This window comes from Nerophis ophidion, linkage group LG10 (assembly GCF_033978795.1).
Source record: "Nerophis ophidion isolate RoL-2023_Sa linkage group LG10, RoL_Noph_v1.0, whole genome shotgun sequence".
Lineage (NCBI taxonomy): Eukaryota > Metazoa > Chordata > Actinopteri > Syngnathiformes > Syngnathidae > Nerophis > Nerophis ophidion.
In genome coordinates this window covers 58238615-58261968 of record NC_084620.1, presented here as the reverse complement: position 1 = coordinate 58261968, position 23354 = coordinate 58238615, and the positions used below count along the sequence as shown (strand labels likewise).

General features: G+C 39.9%; 1 protein-coding gene across 1 annotated transcript in view; it reads right to left on the bottom strand.

The window, feature by feature from the left end:
* pik3cg (phosphatidylinositol-4,5-bisphosphate 3-kinase, catalytic subunit gamma) overlaps positions 1 to 23354 on the bottom strand; it is a 66362-nt gene that overhangs the window by 12518 nt on the left and 30490 nt on the right. The window contains exons 16-22 of the mRNA XM_061914223.1: positions 20035 to 20116; positions 19860 to 19963; positions 15967 to 16113; positions 10377 to 10467; positions 10164 to 10294; positions 5997 to 6108; positions 1472 to 1629 (exon numbers count right to left, since the gene is read on the bottom strand). Of these exons, the coding sequence (XP_061770207.1) occupies positions 1472 to 1629; positions 5997 to 6108; positions 10164 to 10294; positions 10377 to 10467; positions 15967 to 16113; positions 19860 to 19963; positions 20035 to 20116 (825 nt within the window). The remainder of the gene's footprint in view (positions 1 to 1471; positions 1630 to 5996; positions 6109 to 10163; positions 10295 to 10376; positions 10468 to 15966; positions 16114 to 19859; positions 19964 to 20034; positions 20117 to 23354) is intronic.

Here is a 23354-nt window from a genome sequence, read left to right as displayed (position 1 = left end):
GTAACGTATTATTTTCGGGTCTCCCCATGTCTAGCATTAAAAGATTACAGTTGGTACAAAATGCGGCTGCTAGACTTTTGACAAGAACAAGAAAGTTTGATCACATTACGCCTGTACTGTATATACCTTTATATACATATATACATACATATATACCTATACTGTATATACCTTTATATACATATATACATACATATATACCTATACTGTATATACCTTTATATACATATATACATACATATATACCTATACTGTATATACCTTTATATACATATATACATACATATATACCTATACTGTATATACCCATATATACATACATATATACCTATACTGTATATACCTTTATATACATATATACATACATATATACCGATACTGGCTCACCTGCACTGGCTTCCTGTGCACTTAAGATGTGACTTTAAGGTTTTACTACTTACGTATAAAATACTACACGGTCTAGCTCCATCCTATCTTGCCGATTGTATTGTACCATATGTCCCGGCAAGAAATCTGCGTTCAAAGGACTCCGGCTTATTAGTGATTCCCAAAGCCCAAAAAAAGTCTGCGGGCTGTAGAGCTTTTTCATTTCGGGCTACAGTACTCTGGAATGCCCTCCCGGTAACAGTTCGAGATGCCACCTCAGTAGAAGCATTTAAGTCTCACCTTAAAACTCATTTGTATACACTAGCCTTTAAATAGACTCCCTTTTTAGACCAGTTGATCTGCCGCTTCTTTTCTTTTTCTTCTATGTCCCGCTCTCCTTTGTGGAGGGAGTCCGGTCCGATCCGGTGGCCATGTACTACTCGCCTGTGTATCGGCTAGGGACATCTCTGCGCTGCTGATCCGCCTCCGCTTGGGATGGTTTCCTGCTGGCTCCGCTGTGAACGGGACTCTCGCTGCTGTGTTGGATCCGCTTTGTACTGGACTCTCGCGACTGTGTTGGATCCATTATGGATTGAACTTTCACAGTATCATGTTAGACCCGCTCGACATCCATTGCTTTCCTCCTCTCCAAGGTTCTCATAGTCATCATTGTCACCGACGTCCCACTGGGTGTGAGTTTTCCTTGCCCTTATGTGGGCCTACCGAGGATGTCGTAGTGGTTTGTGCAGCCCTTTGAGACACTAGTGATTTAGGGCTATAAAAGTAAACATTGATAAACATTGAAGTACATTAAGAATTACAAGAAGAAGTACATGAAGTACATGAAGAAGTAGATGAAGAAGTACATGAAATACATGAAGTACATAAAAAAGTACATGAAGAAGTACATAAAGTACATGAAGAAGTACATGAAAAAGTACATGAAGAAGTACATGAAGAAGTACATAGAGAAGTAGATTAAGTACATGAAGTACAAGAAGTACATGAAGAACTACATGAAGTACAAGAAGAAGTACATGAAGAATTACAAGAAGAAGTACATGAAGTAGATGAAGAGGTGAAGGGATGGTTGTGTTCCAAGCACCTGGAACTTCTGGAAGTGGGGGCTGCTCTTCTTCCCGGACGTGCCCATGACGTAGAGGAAGTCAGGCGTGAGCACGAAGGGAACCCACTCCTTGCTGATGCCCATGAAACTCTTGTAGTTGCCCAGGATGTGGCCAAAGTCAATGTGGAAGAGGTTCCCTACGGAGACACTTTTTCTTACTGACACATTCTACAAACCCTGTTTCCATATGAGTTGGGAAATTGTGTTAGATGTAAATATAAACAGAATACAATGATTTGCAAATCCTTTTCAAGCCATATTCAGTTGAATATGCTACAAAGACAACATATTTCATGTTCAAACTCATAAACATGTACTTTTGTTGCAAATAATCATTAACTTTAGAATTTGATGCCAGCAACACGTGACAAAGAAGTTGGGAAAGGTGGAGATAAATACTGATAAAGTTGAGGAATGCTCATCAAACACTTATTTGGAACATCCCACAGGTGTGCAGGCCAATTGGGAACAGGTGGGTGCCATGATTGGGTATAAAAACAGCTTCCATAAAGTAATTCACAAACAAGGATGGGGCGAGGGTCACCACTTTGTAAGCAAATTGTCGAACAGTTTTAGAACAACATTTCTCAACGGCAGTGACTAGGATGGCGGAAGCGGGAATCGAACCTGCAACCCTCAAGTTGCTGGCACGGACGCTCTACCAACCGAGCTATGCCGCCCCAACAACACCCTGAAACGCCGCCGGCTTCGCTGGGCCCGAGCTCATCTAAGATGGACTGATGCAAAGTGGAAAAGTGTTCTGTGCTCTGACGAGTCCACATTTTAAATTATATTTGGAAACTGTGGACGTGGTGTCCTCTGTAACAAAGAGGAAAATAGCCATCCGGATTGTTATAGTCACAAAGTTGAAAAGCCAGCATGTGTGATGGTATGGGGGTGTATTAGTGCCCAAGGCATGGGTAACTTACACATCTGTGAAGGCACCATTAATGCTGAAAGGTACATACAGGTTTTGGAGCAACAAATGTTGTCATCCAAGCAACATTGTCATGGACGCCCCTGCTTATTTCAGCAAAACAATGTCAAGCCACGTGTTACAACAGCGTGGCTTCATAGTAAAAGAGTGCGGGTACTTTCCTGGCCCGCCTGCAGTCCAGACCTGTTTCCCATGGAAAATGTGTGGTGCATTATGAAGTGTAAAATAGGACAGCGGAGACCCCGGACTGTTGAAGGACTGAAGCTCTACATAAAACAAGAATGGGAAAGAATTCCACTTTCAAAGCTTCAACAATTAGTTTCCTCAGTTCCCAAACGTTTATTGAGTGTTGTTAAAAGAAAAAAGTGATGTAACACAGTGGTGAACATGCCCTTTCCCAACTACTTTGGCACGTGTTGCAGCCATGAAATTCTAAGATAATTATTTGCAAAAATAAAATAGAGTTTATGAGTTTGAACATCAAATATGTTGTCTTTGTAGCATATTCAACTGAATATGGCTTGAAAAGGATTTGCAAGTCATTGTATTCTGTTTATATTTACATCTAACACAATTTCCCAACTCATATGGAAACGGGGTTTGTACTTGGAAACCATTCCCATTTAAATCTCACCTAAAAAAAATGCGGTGAAAATACCTCAGTGTAAAAGTATTTTGATATCCATTCGTTGCAGTACTCTAATGATTTTAAAAAGTGGCTTTGTAAGGTAATTGATTATTTTGATCAGGCATGAACAGACAGTCTCTTCCATTTGTTAACATTATGCTCGTTATAAAGAGTTGAAGTAATTCTTACGTTAAAAAAACATTTTTTTGGGAGCAAAAAATCCCAAATATTGAACTTGTAGCGTTTTTCTCATCCTCAGATAATATTTGATAAATGAAAACAGTGCAAGTAAATGTCAATCGTAGTCAGCAAATAAGACGAATACTGTTCACATTTGTCACAATGACATGTTAAAATGGATCATAGGAAATATTCTCTGATTTGAAATACAGTGGTGGTCAAAAGTGTACGTACACTTGTAAAGAACATGATGTCATGGCTGTCTTGACTTTTCCTATCAGTTCTACAACTCTTATTTTTTGTAGTGATTGGAGCACATACTTGTTGCTCCAAAAAAACATTCATGAAGTTTGCTTCTCTGATCTTTCCCTCCAGAAGGTCTTATCTTGGCCATGTGATGTCAGATGAAACAAAAATGGAGCTGTTTGGCCACAATACCCAGCAATATGTTAGGAGCAGAAAAGATGAGACCTTTAATCCCAGGAACACCATCCCTACAGTCAAGTATGGTGGTTGAAGTATTATGCTCTGGGCCTGTTTTGCTGCCAATGGAACTGCTGCTTTAAATTGGACAATGAAAAAGGAGGATTAGCTCCAAATTGTTCAGGACAAGCTAAAATCATCAGGGGGGAGGTTGGGTCTTGGGCACAGTTGGGTGTTCCAACAGGACAATGACCCCAAACACACCTCAAAAGTGGTAAAGGAATGGCTAAATGAAGGTTTTAGAATGGCCTTCCCAAAGTCCTGACTTAAAGGTGTGGACAATGCTGAAGAAACAAGTCCAATCCAGAAAAGCATCACATTTAGCTGAACTGCAGCAATTTTGTGGGGGAAAATGTAAGCAGAAGCTTGTGGATGGCTAGCAAAAGCGCCTTATTGCAGTGAAACTGTCAAGAGTTAGTTTGTGACGAACCCCAAGATGCAGAGATGGAGGCAGGCATGGAGTGAAGTGAATTATATTTATATAGCGCTTTTCTCAAGTGACTCAAAGCGCTTTACATAGTGACACCCAATATCTAAGTTACATTTAAACCAGTGTGGGTGGCACTGGGAGCAGGTGGGTAAAGTTACTTGCCCAAGGACACATCGGCAGTGACTAGGATGGCACAAGCGGGAATCGAACCTGCAACCCTCAAGTTGCTGGCACGGCCGCTCTACCAACCGAGAAAACATGATTTAATAAAAATACTAAAACAAGAACAAACCAAAGGGGTGCAACAAAAAGCGCGCACGAGGCGGATAACAAACAAAAAAGGCCTAGCGTGGAAGCTAGCAGGTATCGGGCAAGAAACGGAAGTCATACTGATAATAAAACAAACTTGGAAGCAGGGAACAAAAGACCGTAAGCTACAAACCACTATCAAATATAGCTTACCGCAACGCTGCATTGACATGACAGGTAGCAACGAGGACAAAACAATTTCAAATAGGAGTGGGCTGATTGACACCAGGTTTGGCCAGATGCCAATCAGTCGCAGCTGAGGGGAAACAGCGCACAGGGAGAAAAAAACAGGAAAGACAAAATAAGAGCGCTGACAGGAATTAATGACAGGAAATACTACACACACACACAGAGGAAAAACTAAAACACAAACAAACTGTCCGGGAAAGGTAGCAACGAGGACAAAACAATTTCAAATCGGAGTGGGCTGATTGACACCAGGTTTGGCCAGATGCCAATCAGTCGCAGCTGAGGGGAAACAGCGCACAGGGAGAAAAAAACAGGAAAGACAAAATAAGAGCGCTGACAGGAATTAATGACAGGTAATACTACACACACAGAGAGGAAAAACTAAAACACAAACAAACTGTCCGGGAAAGGTAGCAACGGGGAAAGGTAGCAACGAGGACAAAACAATTTCAAATAGGAGTGGGCTGATTGACACCAGGTTTGGCCAGATGCCAATCAGTCGCAGCTGAGGGGAAACAGCGCACAGGGAGGAAAAAAACAGGAAAGACAAAATAAGAGCGCTGACAGGAATTAATGACAGGAAATACTACACACACACACACACAGAGGAACAACTAAAACACAAACAAACTGTCCGGGAAAGGTAGCAACGAGGACAAAACAATTTCAAATAGGAGTGGGCTGATTGACACCAGGTTTGGCCAGATGCCAATCAGTCGCAGCTTGCACAGGGAGAAAAAAACAGGAAAGACAAAATAAGAGCGCTGACAGGAATTAATGACAGGAAATACTACACACACAGAGAGGAAAAACTAAAACACAAACAAACTGTCAGGGGCAGAAACTTGCCAAACGACATGTAAGCAAATATTAACATTGCTGTACGTATACTTTTGATTGCTCACATTTTCATCATAAATTCATAAAAGAAGCAAACTTCATGAATGTTTTTGTGAGCAACGTGTGCTCCCATCACTACATCACAAAAAAACAAGAGCTGTAGAAATGATCGGAAACTCAAGTGTACGTACACTTTTGACCACCGCTGTATAAAGAACACATCCTTGTACTTGTTCTATACCACTATATCGATTTAAAGTATAAAGTACACATGATTGTACATGTAAGTTGTACAGTATTTTACAATCATTTCATTCGTAGTCCAGCAAGCCCCAGTAGAGCTTTTCAATCCTATTAAAATGAAACTTTAAAGTAGTCAGTGTACAGATTTACTACCCACTGAAAAAGACTCAACGCAGTTTTGACACCAGAGCTTTCGTTCCGATTTGTACACTGACTACTCTCAGATTATTGTCCCCTGTAGATAATCAGGATCAGGTGTGCTTACCAGTCTCCGTGATCATGATGTTGTCGTTGTGGCGGTCGCCGATGCCGAGGACGTAGGTGGCCACACAGTAGCCTCCGCAGGAGTGCAAAAACCTCTCCAAGACCTGCTGAAACTGGAAGCACAGCACAGGATGAGACGACTGTACTCCCCCTGCTGGTGAGTAACAGCTTCAATCGAAATATTAAAGCTGCAAGCAGCGATTGACGGGACTGCTTTGGCTGCTGCCCCCGCGACCCAAGCCCGGATAAGCGTTTGCTAGCCTGCAGCCATCTTAACAAATATTTCACACGAGGGCGAAGCACAACTAATGTTAATTGTTATTCAAATATTGTGTCACTGGCGCGTTTATGCCATTTTTAAGATTACATACTGGGAGCACTAGGGAAAAAAAACATAATTAAAGCTGCAAGCAGCGTTGGTCGGGCCCGCCTTTGGCTGCAGCCCCCGAGACCCAAACCCGTAACAGGCGTTAGAAGATGCATGGATAGTAGCTACTGTTATTATAGGGTATTGTGTATAGAATTTTGAGGACAAAAAAGATTTAATTCCATTTCACATTGTCATTGTCTACTGTTAGCCATAAGTGGCCCAATACTTTTGCCTAGTGTTAGTCCTAAGTGTCCCAATACTTTTATCCAGTGGTAGTAGCCATCTTGAGACACCAGCAGCGCAGTGGTTCTTTGAAGGGTCATAAAATCAAAACCGGAGAACTTATCAAAACTATTTCGATAACTTTTAATCAGAAGGGTTCAAACTCTCTCCTGTGCGAGTTTGAAGCCGAAACGACAAACGCGCTCAGAGAAGATAATGTTTGAAGACAGGTGACGGATTTTTACAAAACTTTTGTTTTGAAGGGGTAATTGCCATTTTCCTGTTGATTTTTGCCGAAGGATGTCAATTATTAAAATGTAGCTCTAAATGAGACCCACATAGAAGTTGTTGTTTCATGTCTCTCTGACATTCCTACCGGAAGTTACAAGCAGTTTTGTCTGTATTTTCTTCCTAGGAGCATTTTTTTCTGTCTTTTATTCAAAATTGCGCTCTAGCGCAATTTTGAGTTTTTGTTTTTGTTTTTTTTATTAGATTGTTTTTTTCCGCCAGTCCTGATGTGTGTGTCAAGTTTGGTGAGTTTTGAAGCATTTTAAGGGGGTCAAATTACAGCTCAAAGAGGCAAAAATTGCATTTTTTGCGAACATTTTGTTTTGAAGGGGTTTTTGCCAACTTTCTGTTGATTTTGGGGACATAAGTTTTTATTGGAAATGTAGGTCTAAGTCAGCCCTACATAAAAGTTTTTGTTCCATGTCTCTACGACATTGCTAACGGAAGTTACAAGCAGTCTGTTTTTTGTTTCTTCCTAGGGGGCGCTAGCGTGCAATTTTTTTGGGGGGGTTTGGTTGCTTAATAAGTTGGGAAGGTTTGCCAGACCGACGTCTGTGTCAAATTTGGTGAGTTTTGAAGCACGAAATACAATAGGTCCTTTGGCCATTGCAAAAGGACTCCCACAGGGAGTCCTTTTGCAATGGGCCATGCGGGCCCTAAAAAAAAGATATAGCTCTCTGTGTGAGCGCACGGCGGCCATCTTAGAAATGTTTTTCAGCACAGCGGTTCTTTGATGGCTAACAAAATCAAAACCAGACCATTCATTGTCTTTACCGTGGCATAAAAAGTGCAGATGGCCTTAAAACGCCACAACAGTCAGGCACCATATGTAGGTACCCAAAATAACGAATGTTGGACGCTTGTTTTTATGATATGCAGGCAAACCACAACTTTAAAACATAGCGGCTTAGCTACGGCACCTGGCAGCCATCTTGGTATAGACGATCACAGCCCCTCCCCCATGAATGTTGGTGCGTGCGCAACAGCAGCAGACGGTAGGGAAAAAAATGGGAAATAACCTTCCCCCTCACTGTGTCTGCGCACGGCGGCCCTCTTTGAAATGTTTTCAGCGCAGCAGTTCTTTGAAGGCTGATAAAATCAAAACCGTAGCAGTGATTAAAACTCTTTCATCAACTTTTAATCAGAAGGGTTCAATCTCTCTTCTCTTGCTTATCTGAAGCAGAAACCACAAACGGCCTCAGAGGAGATAATGTTAGAAAAAAAGCCAACATTTTTTAGCCAACTTTTGTATTGAAGAGGGAATTGCAAACTTCCTGTTGATTTTAGCTGGAATGTAAGAGTGTATGAAATATAGGTCTAACTGAGACCTACGCAGTGGTTTTTGTTTCATGTTTCTACGACATTCCTACTAGAAGTTACAGTTTTGCCTGTGTTTTCTTCCTAGGGGGCACTAGAGCGCAATTTTGAGTTTTGGTTTTTTGATTAGATCGCAATCTACGCCAGTCTGGATGTGTGTGTCAAAATTAGTGAGTTTTGAAGCATGTTAAGGTGGTCAAATTTAGCTCAAAGAATAATAAAACCTTAGAAAATCAATGGGGTCCTCTGTCACAAAGGGACAGTCGGCCCCTAAATTAAAGGCCGTGGCACCCTCTTGTACCTTGGGGGTGACAACACACATGAAACGAGATCACAACCTTCCGAACTATACCAACATCACACATTTCAGGACATCCATCAGACATCCCACCCAACGCCCCACCCACCATCACACGCCCCACCCACCATCAGACATGCCACCCAATGCCCCGCCCACCATCAGATGCCCCACCCAACATCAGACATCCTACCCATTGCTCCACCCACCATCAGACATCCCACCCACCATCAGACGCCCCACCCACCATCAGAAATCCCACCCACCATCAGACACCCCACCCACCATCAGACATCCCACCCAATGCCCCACCCACAATCAGACATCCCACCCACCATCAGATGCCCCACCCACCATGAGACATCCCACACAATGCCCCACCCACCATCAGACATCCCACCCAATGCCCCACCCACCATCAGACATCCCACCCAATGCCCCACCCACCATCAGACATCCCACACACCATCAGACGCCCCACCCACCATCAGACATCCCACCCATTTCCCCACCCACCATCAGACATCTCACCCATTTCCCCACCCACCATCAGACGCCCCAACCACCATCAGACATCCCACCCAATGCCCCACCGACCATCAGACATCCCACACACCATCAGACGCCCCACCCACCATCAGACATCCCACCTAATGCCCCACCCACCATCAGACATCCCACCCATTTCCCCCACCCACCATCAGACATCTCACCCATTTCCCCACCCACCATCAGACGCCCCAACCACCATCAGACATCCCACCCAATTCCCCACCCACCATCAGACATCCCACCCACCATCAGACGCCCCACCCACCATGAGACAATTCCACACCCACCATCAGACATCCCACCCATTGCCCCACCCACCATCAGACATCCCACCCACCATCAGACGCCCCACCCACCATGAGACATCCCACACAATGCCCCACCCACCATCAGACATCCCACCCATTGCCCCACCCACCATCAGACATCTCACCCATTGCCCCACCCACCATTAGACATCCCACACAATGCCCCACCCACCATCAGACATCCCACCCATTGCCCCACCCACCATCATACATCTCACCCATTGCCCCACCCACCATCAGACATCCCACACAATGCCCCACCCACCATCAGACATTCAGAAAGACAGAAGCATATGGAAGGCCATTATAGTTTCCCACCACAGGGGGGCGACATTATCGATGTGTGGTCATGATCAGACCCCAACCAAAACACCTCAAATTAGTTTGGATCAGTTTGAATCCGATCATCTGAAGTTGGTGGTTGATTGAGCAGTTTGCTCCGCCCACTATGAACGGGTACGGATAGGTAGTGACCGACTCAGCACTTGAGGGTGTCGTCATCATCTTGTGTAGCAGTTCTGCTCAGGATCTGACTTTGTGGAGCCAAGTAATACATGTTGAAAGTCTATTTTTTGTTTATTTTGACTGATATACAATCGACAAAAGTAAACACAAATACATCAAATGATGTATTCGCCACCCACAAGTAAAATAATCAAAAGGACTAATCAGACTAATTGTGATTCTTATTTATGACAAATCTTTTTCTCAATCGAGAATCTATTTTTTAATCGAATCATATATATATATATATATATATATATATATATATATATATATATATATATATATATTTAACACCAAAGTCCTCACCTTCTCTTCGCTGACACACTTGTCCCGCAGCCACTGATGGAGGATCTCGTCCTTGAAGACCCCGGTGCTCCCCACCACACTCTGCTGGATGTTGGCGATGGTGGTGGCGTCCTTCACGATCTCTATCATACCTGCCGTATCAGGACCAGGAGGCACGCAAAACAGGTGTAAAAAAAAGGGAAATACTGGACTGGTCTCGCAGGGTAATTTGACCTATTCTGTTCCCGGTGGAGATGCAGCCGTATGGCAGCAGACACAAGTCCAGAGATTCAGTCTCCCAGATGGACTGCATGATCAGCAGAATCTGAATGGAACCCACAAAACCACAATATTCCTTACTAAAGCACTTGATCTTTTCTTGCTAAATGTACTTGTTATTTACTAATATTACAAGCATTTTTTGGGTGTAAAAAATCATTAAAAATCTGCTTGACTTATGGCTTCAAAGCAAAGTGTCGCTCAATTTGTTTGTAAAAAAAAAAAAATAGAATAGATGCATTTGCCCTAGGGGGCGCTGGAGCGCAATTTTGACTTTTGGGGTTTGTTTTTTTATTAGATAGCAAGTTTCGCCAGTCCTGATGTGTGTGTAAAATTTGGTGAGTTTTGAAGCATGTTAAGGGGGTCAAATTACAGATCAGCGTTTCTGGATGTTGTTGATAAATGGCTTTCGCTTGGCATAGTAGAGCTTTAACTTGCACTTTGAAGCATTTTAAGGGGGTCAAATTACAGCTAAAAGAGGCAAAAATGACATTTTTTAGGAAACTGCGCAGGGGTTCTTTGAAGGCGCATTTTTTGGGTGTAGAAAATCATAAAAAATCTGCCTGACTTATGGCTTCAAAGCAATGTGTCGCTCAATTTGTTTGTAAAAAAAAATAAATAGAATAAATGCATTTGCAAGTGTGTAACAATATCATGAGGAGATTAGCGTATATTTGTTATTATAAGGCGCGCTCAAAATACTTTCATTTTCTCAAAAACGGACAATGTACCAAATGTACGTATAAATCTTGCTGTGTTTACCCACCACAAAGGTATTCCATTTGGTACATTGTGTAATGATTAAGTGTTACCAGTAGATGGCAGTCGCACATAAGAGATACTATGGACGCCTGTTCAATAAATGACGCTAGCAAGTACAGGTTAGCAGGCTTTGATTGATTGATTGATTGATTGAAACTTTTATTAGTAGATTGCACAGTACAGTACATATTCCGTACAATTGACCACTAAATGGTAACACCCCAATAAGTTTTTTAACTTGCTTAAGTCGGGGTCCACGTTAATCAATTCATGGTAAAGCCCAAAACGTTGAAGTTTTTTCCTAGGGGGCGCTGGAGCGCAATTTTGACTTTTGGGGTTTGGTTTTTTAATAGATGGCAAGTTTCGCCAGTCCTGATGTGTGTGTAAAATTTGGTGAGTTTTGAAGCATGTTAAGGGGGTCAAATTACAGATCAGCGTTTCTGGATGTTGTTGATAAATGGCTTTCGCTTGGCATAGTAGAGCTTTAACTTGCACTTTGAAGCATTTTAAGGGGGTCAAATTACAGCTCAAAGAGGCAAAAATGACATTTTTTAGGAAACTTTGCGCAGGGGTTCTTTGAAGGCGCATTTTTTGGGTGTAGAAAATCATTAAAAATCTGCTTGACTTATGGCTTCAAAGCAATGTGTCGCTCAATTTGTTTGTAAAAAAAAAAAAAAAATAGAATAAATGCATTTGCAAGTGTGTAACAATATCATGAGGAGATTAGCGTATATTTCTTATTATAAGGCGCGCTCAAAATACTTTCATTTTCTCAAAAACGGACAATGTACCGAATGTACGTATAAATCTTGCATGTGTTTACCCACCACAAAGCTATTCCACTTGGTACATGGTGTAATGATTAAGTGTTACCAGTAGATGGCAGTCGCACATAAGAGATACTATGGACCGCAGGTTGACGCCTGTTCAATAAAAGACGCTAGCAAGTACAGGTTAGCAGGCTTTGATTGATTGATTGATTGATTGATTGAAACTCTTATTAGTAGATTGCACAGTACAGTACATATTCCGTACAATTGACCACTAAATGGTAACACCCCAATAAGTTTTTTAACTTGCTTAAGTCGGGGTCCACGTTAATCAATTCATGGTGAAGCCCAAAACGTTGAAGTTTTTTCCTAGGCGCTGGAGCGCAATTTTGACTTTTTGGGTTTGGTTTTTTATTAGATGGCAAGTTTCGCCAGTCCTGATGTGTGTGTAAAATTTGGTGAGTTTTGAAGCATGTTAAGGGGGTCAAATTACAGATCAGCGTTTCTGGATGTTGTTGATAAATGGCTTTCGCTTGGCATAGTAGAGCTTTAACTTGCACTTTGAAGCATTTTAAGGGGGTCAAATTACAGCTCAAAGAGGCAAAAATGACATTTTTTAGGAAACTTTGCGCAGGGGTTCTTTAAAGGCGCATTTTTTGGGTGGGGCACTTTTGGATCCCTAAGGATTTTAGTGGAATTTAATAACTGTTATAATAAGAAATATACGCTAATCTCCTCATGATATTGTTACACACTTGCAAATGCATTTATTCAATTTTTTTTTTTTTTTACAAACAAATTGAGCGACACATTGCTTTGAAGCCATAAGTCAAGCATATTTTTAATAATTTTCTACACCCAAAAAATGCGCCTTCAAAGAACCCCTGCGCAAAGTTTCCTAAAAAATGTCATTTTTGCCTCTTTGAGCTGTAATTTGACCCCCTTAAAATGCTTCAAAGTGCAAGTTAAAGCTCTACTATGCCAAGCGAAAGCCATTTATCAACAACATCCAGAAACGCTGATCTGTAATTTGACCCCTTTAACATGCTTCAAAACTCACCAAATTTTATACACACATCAGGACTGGCGAAACTTGCCATCTAATAAAAAACCAAACCCCAAAAGTCAAAATTGCGCTCAAGCGCCCCCTAGGAAAAAACCTCAACGTTTTGGGCTTTACCATGAATTGATTAACGTGGACCACGACTTAAGAAAGTTAAAAAACTTATTGGGGTGTTACCATTTAGTGGTCAATTGTACGGAATATGTACTGTACTGTGCAATCTACTAATAAAAGTTTCAATAAATCAAGCTTTTTTAAAATGTTTTTATTTTTCATTCAACACTTAAATCTGTAAATCAGCTTCAGATAATATATATTGTAATTGGTTTAGTGTATTTATAATAACAATCAATAGGATCATTAGTATAAGTTTATAATTAGTATGGAATTTTTTTTTTCTAAAATGTTATATTTTTCATGTTTTTATGTCCTTTTTGTCCTAAAATAGCAACATTGATTTTTATTCATTATTATTTTTGGAGAAATTATTTTAAAAAATGGTGTTATTAGAGTCAACAATGCAACTTTTTCTCGTTGTATTTCACCAATTTGCTCTTTTATTCCACTTTTTATTGTTTGAAAAAATATATACATTTGAGGATTTTTAGAATGATGTCCTGCAGGCCGGTAAAAACTTTGCGCAGGGGTTCTTTGAAGGTGCGTAAAATCAAAACCGGAGCAGTAATCAAAACTTTGTTGGATAGTTTTAATCAAATAAATCAATCCCTCTCCTGTGCGAGTTTGAAGCCGAAACGACAAACGCACTCGGAGGAGTTTACGTTTGAAAAAGGTGACGGGTTTTTACAAAACTCTTATTTTGAAGGGGTAATTTTTAACTTCCTGTTGATTTTTGCCGAAGAATGTCAATCATCTAAATGTAGATCTTAGTGAGACCTACAGAGAAGTTTTTGTATCATGTCTTTACGGCATTCCTACCGGAAGTTACAAGCAGTTTTGTCTGTGTTTTCTTCCTAGAAGCAGTTTTTTCGGTGTTTTATTCAAAAATTGCGCAAGAGCGCAATTTTGAGTTTTTTTTTTTTTTTTTTCATTAGATCGCAATTTCTGCCAGTCCTGATGTGTGTGCCAAGTTTGGTGAGTTTTGAAGCATTTTAAGATGGTCAAATTACAGCTGAAAGAGGCAAAAATAGCATTTTTTGCGAAAATGTTGCTTTGAATGGGTTTTTGCAAAATTTCTGTTGATTTTTGCCCTAGGAGATACAATTATGAAATTTAGGTGTAAGTCAGCCCTACATAGAGGTTTTTGTTTCATGTCTCTACGACATTCCTAACGGAAGTTACAAGCGGTCTGTTTTTTTTTTTTCCTAGGGGGCGCTAGCGCGCAATTTTCTTTTTGGGGGTTTGGTTGCTCAATAAGTTGGGAAGGCATGCCAGACCGACGTGTGTATCAAATTTGGTGAGTTTTGAAGCATGATAAGGGGGTCAAATTACAGCGCATAGGTGCGGAATAAAGAAAGAAAGAATAATTAAAGCTGCAAGCAGCGTTGGTCGGGTCCGCCTTTGGCTGCTGCCCCCGAGACCCACGGCCGGATAAGCGTTAGAAGACGCCTTGGAGCCACTATTTTGAGAATCTAATGCATTGTGAAAGTAATGCAGTTGTTGTATTGAAGTGAAAATATCAAACTTCCTGTTGATTTTTGCTAAATTATGTTAATTATTAAAATCTAGGTCTAAGTGAGACCTACATAGTGTTTTTTGTTTCATGTCTCTCTGACATTCCTACCGGAAGTTACAAGCAGTTTTGTCTGTGTTGTATTCCTAGAGGGGCGGTAGAGCGCAATTTTGAGTTTTGAGGTTAGGTTTTTTCATCAGAACGCAATTTTTGCCAGACCTGATGTGTGTGTCAAGATTGGTGAGTTTAGAAGCATTTTAAGGGGGTCAAATAACAGCTCAAAGAGGCAAACATTACATTTTTAGGAGACTTTGCACAGGGGTTCTTTGAAGGCACGTAAAATCAAAACCTGAGAACTTATCCAAACTCTGTTTTATACTTTTAATCAGAAGGTTTCAATCTCTCTGCTGTGCGAGTTTGAAGCCAAAACAACAAACTCACTCAGAGGAGATAATGTTTGAAGAAAGGTGACCGGTTTTTACAAAACTTTTGTTTGGAAGGGGGGATTGCAAACTCCCTGTTGATTTTTCTTGGGGGTTGTCAATCTATGAAATGTAGGTCTACGTGAGACCTACAGAGAGGTTTTTGTTTAATGTCTCTCCGACATTCTTACCGGAAGTTACAAGCCGTTTTGTCTTTGTTTTCTTCCTAGGAGCAGTTTTTTCAGTGTTTTATTCAAAAATAGCGCTAGAGCGCAATTTTGAGTTTTGGGGTTTGGTTTTTTTCATTAGATCGCAATATTCGCCGGTCCTTATGTGTGCGCCAAGTTTGGTGACTTTTGAAGCATTTTAAAGGGGTCAAATTACAGTGCAAAGAGGCAAAAATTGCATTTTTTGCGAACATTTTATTTTGAAGGGGTTTTTGCCAACTTCCTGTAGATTTTTGCTGAAAGAAGTGAGGGTATGAAAATTGGGTCTAAGTCAGACCTAAATAGGAGTTCTTATTTCATGTCGCTATGACATTCCTAACAGAAGTTACATGCAGTTTTGTCTGTAATTTTTTTCCTAGGGGGCGCTAGAGCGCAATTTTCATTTCGGGGGATTGGTTGCTTAATATGTTGGGAAGGTTTGCTATACCGATGTGTGTCGAATTTGGTGAGTTTTGAAGCATGTTAAGGGGGTCAAATTACAGCGCGTGGGTGCGGAATAATAATGAAACACAGCAGTTTCAATAGGGTCCTTGGCCCATGGCAAAGGACTCCTATGGAGTCCTTTGCCATGGGCAGGGCGGACCCTAATTATTGGCTGTGACAAGTGGCCCTCTGAAGGGCAGCCATCGCTCCAATGTGGCCCTCAAAGAAAAGTGTGGGGGACCACTGACCTGCAGGATGAGCATGTCCTGTCTGAGGTCATCACCGTGTTTGAAGATGATGCCGATGGGGTCCTTGCACAGAGTGGTGGGGTCGGCCCTTTTAAACTGCAGCCACAGCGGCTTCTTCTTGGACGCCATCACCTTGCACTGCTCCACCTGTGCCAAAACACTCCTTGTTTGTGCCGTCTGCTTCTTCCTACTCCTTTTTATGCAGTTCTGATCTAACGACCATCGTAGTTTGTTAATAAGCAATTAATCCATTCCACAACATATGCTTCGTCACCTCGTACCAATATTTTCGTACTTTTCTAAATAAAGGGGACCACAAAAAATGTCATTATTGTAACAACAAATGTTAGTGTAGATTAAACATGTGTTTATTATTGTCATTTAGTCCTTCAATAAAATGTTGAACATACTAAACAACTTGTCTTTTAGTATTAAGTAAACAAACAAAGACTCCTAATTAGTCTGCAGTAACATATTGTGTCATTTATACACCTATTATTTTATACACATTATGAGGGACAAACTGTAAAAATGGATTATTAATTTACTTATTAATATCTGCTTATTTTCTGTTTTAGCATGTTCTATCTACACTTCTGTTCAAATGTAATAATCACTTATTCTTCTCTTCTTTGATACTTGACATTAGTTTTGGATGATACCACACATTTAGGTATCCGATCCGATACCAAGTAGTTACAGGATCATACAATCAAATATAATAAAATATCATTTCTAATAAACCAATAATAATATGGTTGAGAAATACTGATGCAAAGGGTAGGTGTCGTCCTGTTTTCTGTTTGAACATGTTCTATCTACACTTCTGTTAAAATGTAATAATCACTTATTCTTCTCTTCTTTGCTACTTGACATTAGTTTTGGATGATACCACACATTTAGGTATGGATCCGATACCAAGTAGTTACAGGATCATACAATCAAATATAATAAAATATCATTTCTAATAAACCAATTGTAATATGTTTAAGAAATACTGATGTAAAGGGTAGGTGTCGCGCTGTTTTCTGTTTGAACATGTTCTATCTACACTTCTGTTCAAATGTAATAATCACTTATTCTTCTCTTCTTTGCTACTTGACATTAGTTTTGGATGATACCACACATTTAGGTATGGATCCGATACCAAGTAGTTACAGGATCATACAATCAAATATAATAAAATATCATTTCTAATAAACCAATTGTAATATGTTTAAGAAATACTGATGTAAAGGGTAGGTGTCGCGCTGTTTTCTGTTTGAACATGTTCTATCTACACTTCTGTTCAAATGTAATAATCACTTATTCTTCTCTTCTTTGATACTTGACATTAGTTTTGGATGATACCACACATTTAGGTATGGGTCCGATACCAAGTAGTTACAGGATCATGCAATAAAATATAATACCTAATAAACCAATAATAATATGGTTGAGAAATACTGATGTAAAGGGTAGGTGTCGTCCTGTTTTCTGTTTGAACATGTTCTATCTACACTTCTGTTAAAATGTAATAATCACTTATTCTTCTCTTCTTTGATACTTGACATTAGTTTTGGATGATACCACACATTTAGGTATGGATCCGATACCAAGTAGTTACAGGATCATACAATCAAATATAATAAAATATCATTTCTAATAAACCAATTGTAATATGTTTAAGAAATACTGATGTAAAGGGTAGGTGTCGCGCTGTTTTCTGTTTGAACATGTTCTATCTACACTTCTGTTCAAATGTAATAATCACTTATTCTTCTCTTCTTTGATACTTGACATTAGTTTTGGATGATACCCCACATTTAGGTATGGATCCGATACCAAGTAGTTACAGGATCATGCAATAAAATATAATACCTAATAAACCAATAATAATATGGTTGAGAAATACTGATGTAAAGGGTAGGTGTCGTCCTGTTTTCTGTTTGAACATGTTCTATCTACACTTCTGTTAAAATGTAATAATCACTTATTCTTCTCTTCTTTGATACTTGGCATTAGTTTTGGATGATACCACACATTTAGGTATCGATCCGATACCAAGTAGTTACAGGATCATACAATCAAATATAATAAAATATAATTTCTAATAAACCAATTGTAATATGTTTAAGAAATACTGATGTAAAGGGTAGGTGTCGCGCTGTTTTCTGTTTGAACATGTTCTATCTACACTTCTGTTCAAATGTAATAATCACTTATTCTTCTCTTCTTGGATACTTGACATTAGTTTTGGATGATACCACACATTTAGGTATGGATCCGATACCAAGTAGTTACAGGATCATGCAATAAAATATAATACCTAATAAACCAATAATAATATGGTTGAGAAATACTGATGTAAAGGGTAGGTGTCGCGCTGTTTTCTGTTTGAACATGTTCTATCTACACTTCTGTTCAAATGTAATAATCAATTATTCTTCTCTTCTTTGATACTTGACATTAGTTTTGGATGATACCACACATTTAAGTATAGATCCGATACCAAGTAGTTACAGGATCATGCAATAAAATATAATACCTAATAAACCAATAATAATATGGTGAAGAAATACTGTTGTAAAGGGTAGGTGTCACGCTGGTTTCTCTTTTAACATGTTCTATCTACACTTCTGTTAAAATGTAATAATCACTTATTCTTCTCTTCTTTGATACTTATTAGTTTTGGGGGATAGCACACATTTAGGTATGGATCATGTTGATACCAAGTAGTTACATTGATCATATCCAAAGTCCTCATGTGTCCAGGGACGTATTTACTGACTTCATGAACATAATATGATTTTTTTAAAAAGGCAAAAAGACTATAAAAAATATCAATATAATCATAGTAGTATCGACTAGATATGCTCCTGTACTTGGTATCATCACAGTGGATGTCAGGTGTAGATCCACCCATGGCGTTTGTTGACATTGTGATGCCAGTGAGCTACAGTGTGTAGTGAAGCATCCATCCATCCATCCATCCATTTCCTACCGCTTATTCCATTAGGCAACAAACTCGTCACGTCACGAGTGACACTTCACCTGTCATCATTTTCAAAATGGAAGAGGCTTATTTCAATCATTTGAAATCGCATAAAGGGAAGAAGATTAAGAGCTATTTAGTAGGATTTAAGGTCCAAACTATTGAATATGCTAAAAAGAACAGTAAGCAGCTATTTTTTTATTAATATACCGTAGCTGCATGTGTCAAATATGAGTCATTAAATGACTCCCGCCTCCTGGTGGTAGAGGGTGCTAGTGATCCTTCTTGCGACTACTCGGCTGCAGAAGAAGTGACAACAAGCAGCAAGAGTAAATTTTTTCCTCTCGCTTGCACTTTTAACATGGGGGATTACATATCTAAAATAAAACCGTTTTCTAAACTGGACTTTCAATCGAAGCAGTAGGTAATAAAGGAAGATCTCTATCGAGACAGAGAGACTTTTAAAACTGAAGAAAGATAAGGAAGACTTCTATAAACAAGTTATCGATGCTTTTGATCAGAAGGAGCTCCGCACGGACTTCATTTATAAGTAAAGGTAAGACCATAATAACGTTTTTTTTTATTAAATGTGCTTTTCATGATGGTATCCTTACATCACACTCCAATTTATAAGCGCAGGCCTAAATTTACCGCATGCCTTTGGTAAGTGCCGGAGTGAGAAGAGGTTTTAAATTAATTAGCGCCCCCGCGGCAATTCAAGGAAATACGGTAGTATCGTTTTTGATTGATTATTGCTGCGATACTATACTAGTACTGGTATAGCATACAACCATAGTACAAATATACATCTGTAAACAAATATATAACGTCTTAGTATTTCTGTATGAGATGGTTGATTTAACAAAACGGCCCCTGTATCAACGCCGGTGGAAAAAGTAAAAAGTGGAGTCTACATTACCAGCAGGGCCCCAGCTCTGAGCCCAGGGTCATACGGGACCCGGAAACCCTCCGGAAGACCAGACGACTGCAGGGTCTCCAGATTCTGTCGCATCTGGAAGACCACTGAGAGCAGACGGCGGCCATGTTTAGCTGCATGACATCATGACAGGTGAGTAAGGTGAAGGTGTCGGCACCTTGTGCTGTCACGTCTTCCTTGTCCGGAGACATGACCTTGATCTCTCGGGTCACTTTCTGCAGAGCCTCGGTCACCTTCACCTGGATAGCGTCCGGGAATCAAGAAAAAAGTACTTGTATATATCATCATTGTTTGTTAATAACTTGTTAGGGACCGAATTTCCCTTTGGGACAAAAGGACCCTATTGTATTTCTAAGCTTTTATTAGTATTATACCTCCGCCTCTTTGAGCTGTAATTTGACCCCCTTAACATGCTTCAATACTAACCAAACTGGACACACACATCAGGACTGGCGAAAAGTGCCATCTGATAAAAATAAAAAAAAACTCAAAATAGCGCTCCAGCGCCCCCTAGGAAAAGACACAGACCAAACTGCTTGTAACTGCGGTTAGAAATGTCGTAGAGACATGAAACAAAAACCTCTATGTAGGTCTCACTTAGACCTAAATTTCATACACTTACATCCTTCAGCAAAAATCCACAGGAAGTTGGCAAAACCCCTTCAAGACAAAAGTTTTGTAATAACACTCACCTTTGCCTCTGTGAGCTGCAATTTGACCCCCTTAAAATGCTTCAAAACTCACCAAACTGGACACACACATCAGGACTGGTGAAAATTGCGATCTAATAAAAAACCAAAAAACCCCAAAACTCAAAATTGCGCTCTAGCGCCCCCTAGGAATAAAACACTGACAAAACTGCTCTTGGGAAGAAAACACAGACAAAACTGGTTGTAACTTCTGGCAGGAATGTAGTAGAGACATGAAACAAAAAAGTCTATGTAGGTCTCACTTAGACCTACATTTCATACACTTACATACTTCAGCAAAAATCCACAGGAAGTTGGTAAAAACCCCTTCAAAACAAAAGTTTTGTAAAAACACTCACCTTTGCCTCTTTGAGCTGTAATTTGACCCCCTTAAAATGCTTCAAAACTCACCAAACTGGACACACACATCAGGACTGGTGAAAATTGCGATCTAATAAAAAACAAACAAACCCCAAACTGCGCTCTAGCGCCCCCTAGGAATAAAACACAGACAAAACTGCTCTTGGGAAGACAACACGGACAAAACTGCTTGTTACTTCCGGCAGGAATGTCGTAGAGACATGAAACAAAAACCTCTATGTAGGTCTCACTTAGACCTACATTTCATATACTTACATACTTCAGGAAAAATCCACAGGAAGTTGGCAAAAACCCCTTCAAAACAAAAGTTTTGTAAAAACACTCACCTTTACCTCTTTGAGCTGTCTTTTGACCCCCTTAAAATGCTTCAAAACTCACCAAACTGAACACACACATCAGGACTGGTGAAAATTGCGATCTAATAAAAAAAAACAACAACCCCAAAACTCAAAATTGCGCTCTAGCGCCCCCTAGGAATAAAACACTGACAAAACTGCTCTTGGGAAGACAACACAGACAAAACTGCGTGTAACTTCTGGCAGGAATGTCGTAGAGACATGAAACAAAAACATCTATATAGGTCTGACTTAAACCTACATTTCATACACTTACATCCTTCAGCAAAAATCCACAGGAAGTTGGCAAAAACCCCTTCAAAACAAAAGTTTTGTAAAAACACTCACCTTTGCCTCTTTGAGCTGTAATTTGACCCCCTTAAAGTGCTTCAAAACTCACCAAACTGGACACACACATCAGGACTGGTGAAAATTGCGATCTAATAAAAAAAAAAAAAAACCCCAAAGCTCAAAATTGCGCTCTAGCGCCCCCAAAGGAATAAAACACTGACAAAACTGCTCTTGGGAAGAAAACACAGACAAAACTGGTTGTAACTTCTGGCAGGAATGTCGTAGAGACATGAAACAAAAAACTCTATGTAGGTCTCACTTAGACCTACATTTCATAATCTTACATCCTTCAGCAAAAATCCACAGGAAGTTGGCAAAAACCCCTTCAAAACAAAAGTTTTGTAAAAACACTCACCTTTGCCTCTTTGAGCTGTAATTTGACCCCCTTAAAATACTTCAAAACTCACCAAACTGGACACACACATCAGGACTGGTGAAAATTGTGATTTAATAAAAAACAAAAAAACCCCAAAGCTCAAAATTGCGCTCTAGCGTCCCCTAGGAATAAAACACAGACAAAACTGCTCTTGGGAAGACAACACAGACAAAACTGCTTGTAACTTCCGGCAGGAATGTCGTATAGACATGAAACAAAAACCTCTATGTAGGTCTCACTTAAACCTACATTTCATACACTTACATCCTTCAGCAAAAATCCACAGGAAGTTGGCAAAAACCCCTTCAAAACAAAAGTTTTGTAAAAACACTCACCTTTGCCTCTTTGAGCTGCAATTTGACCCCCTTAAAATGCTTCAAAACTCACCAAACTGGACACACACATCAGCACTGGTGAAAATTGCGATCTAATAAAAAACAAAAAAAACCCAAAGCTCAAAATTGCGCTCTAGCCCCCCCTAGGAATAAAACACTGACAAAACTGCTCTTGGGAAGAAAACACTGACAAAACTGCTTGTAACGTCTGGCAGGAATGTCGTAGAGACATGAAACAAAAACCTCTATGTAGGTCTCACTTAGACTTACATTTCATACAATTACATCCTTCAGCAAAAATCCACAGGAAGTTGGCAAAAACCCCTTCAAAACAAAAGTTTTGTAAAAACACTCACCTTTGCCTCTTTGAGCTGTAATTTGACCCCCTTAAAATGCTTCAAAACTCACCAAACTGGACACACACATCAGGACTGGTGAAAATTGCGATCTAATTAAAACAAACAAAACAAAAAAACTCAAAATTGCGCTCTAGCGCCCCCTAGGAATAAAACATAGACAAAACTGCTCTTGGGAAGACAACACAGACAAAACTGCTTGTAACTTCCGGCAGGAATGTCGTAGAGACATGAAAAAAAAACCTCTATGTAGGTCTCACTTAGACCAACATTTCATACACTTACATCTTTCAGCAAAAATCCACAGGAAGTTGGCAAAACCCCTTCAAAACAAAAGTTTTGTAAAAACAATCACCTTTGCCTCTTTGAGCTGTAATTTGACCCCCTTAAAATGATTCAAAACTCACCAAACTGGACACACACATCAGGACTGGTGAAAATTGCGATCTAATTAAAAAAAAAAAAAAAAACTCAAAATTGCGCTCTAGCGCCCCCTAGGAATAAAACACTGACAAAACTGCTCTTGGGAAGAAAACACAGACAAAAATGCTTGTAACTTCCGGCAGGGATGTTGGAGAGACATGAAACAAAAACCTCTATGTAGGTCTCACTTAGACCTACATTTCATACACTTACATACTTCAGCAAAAATCC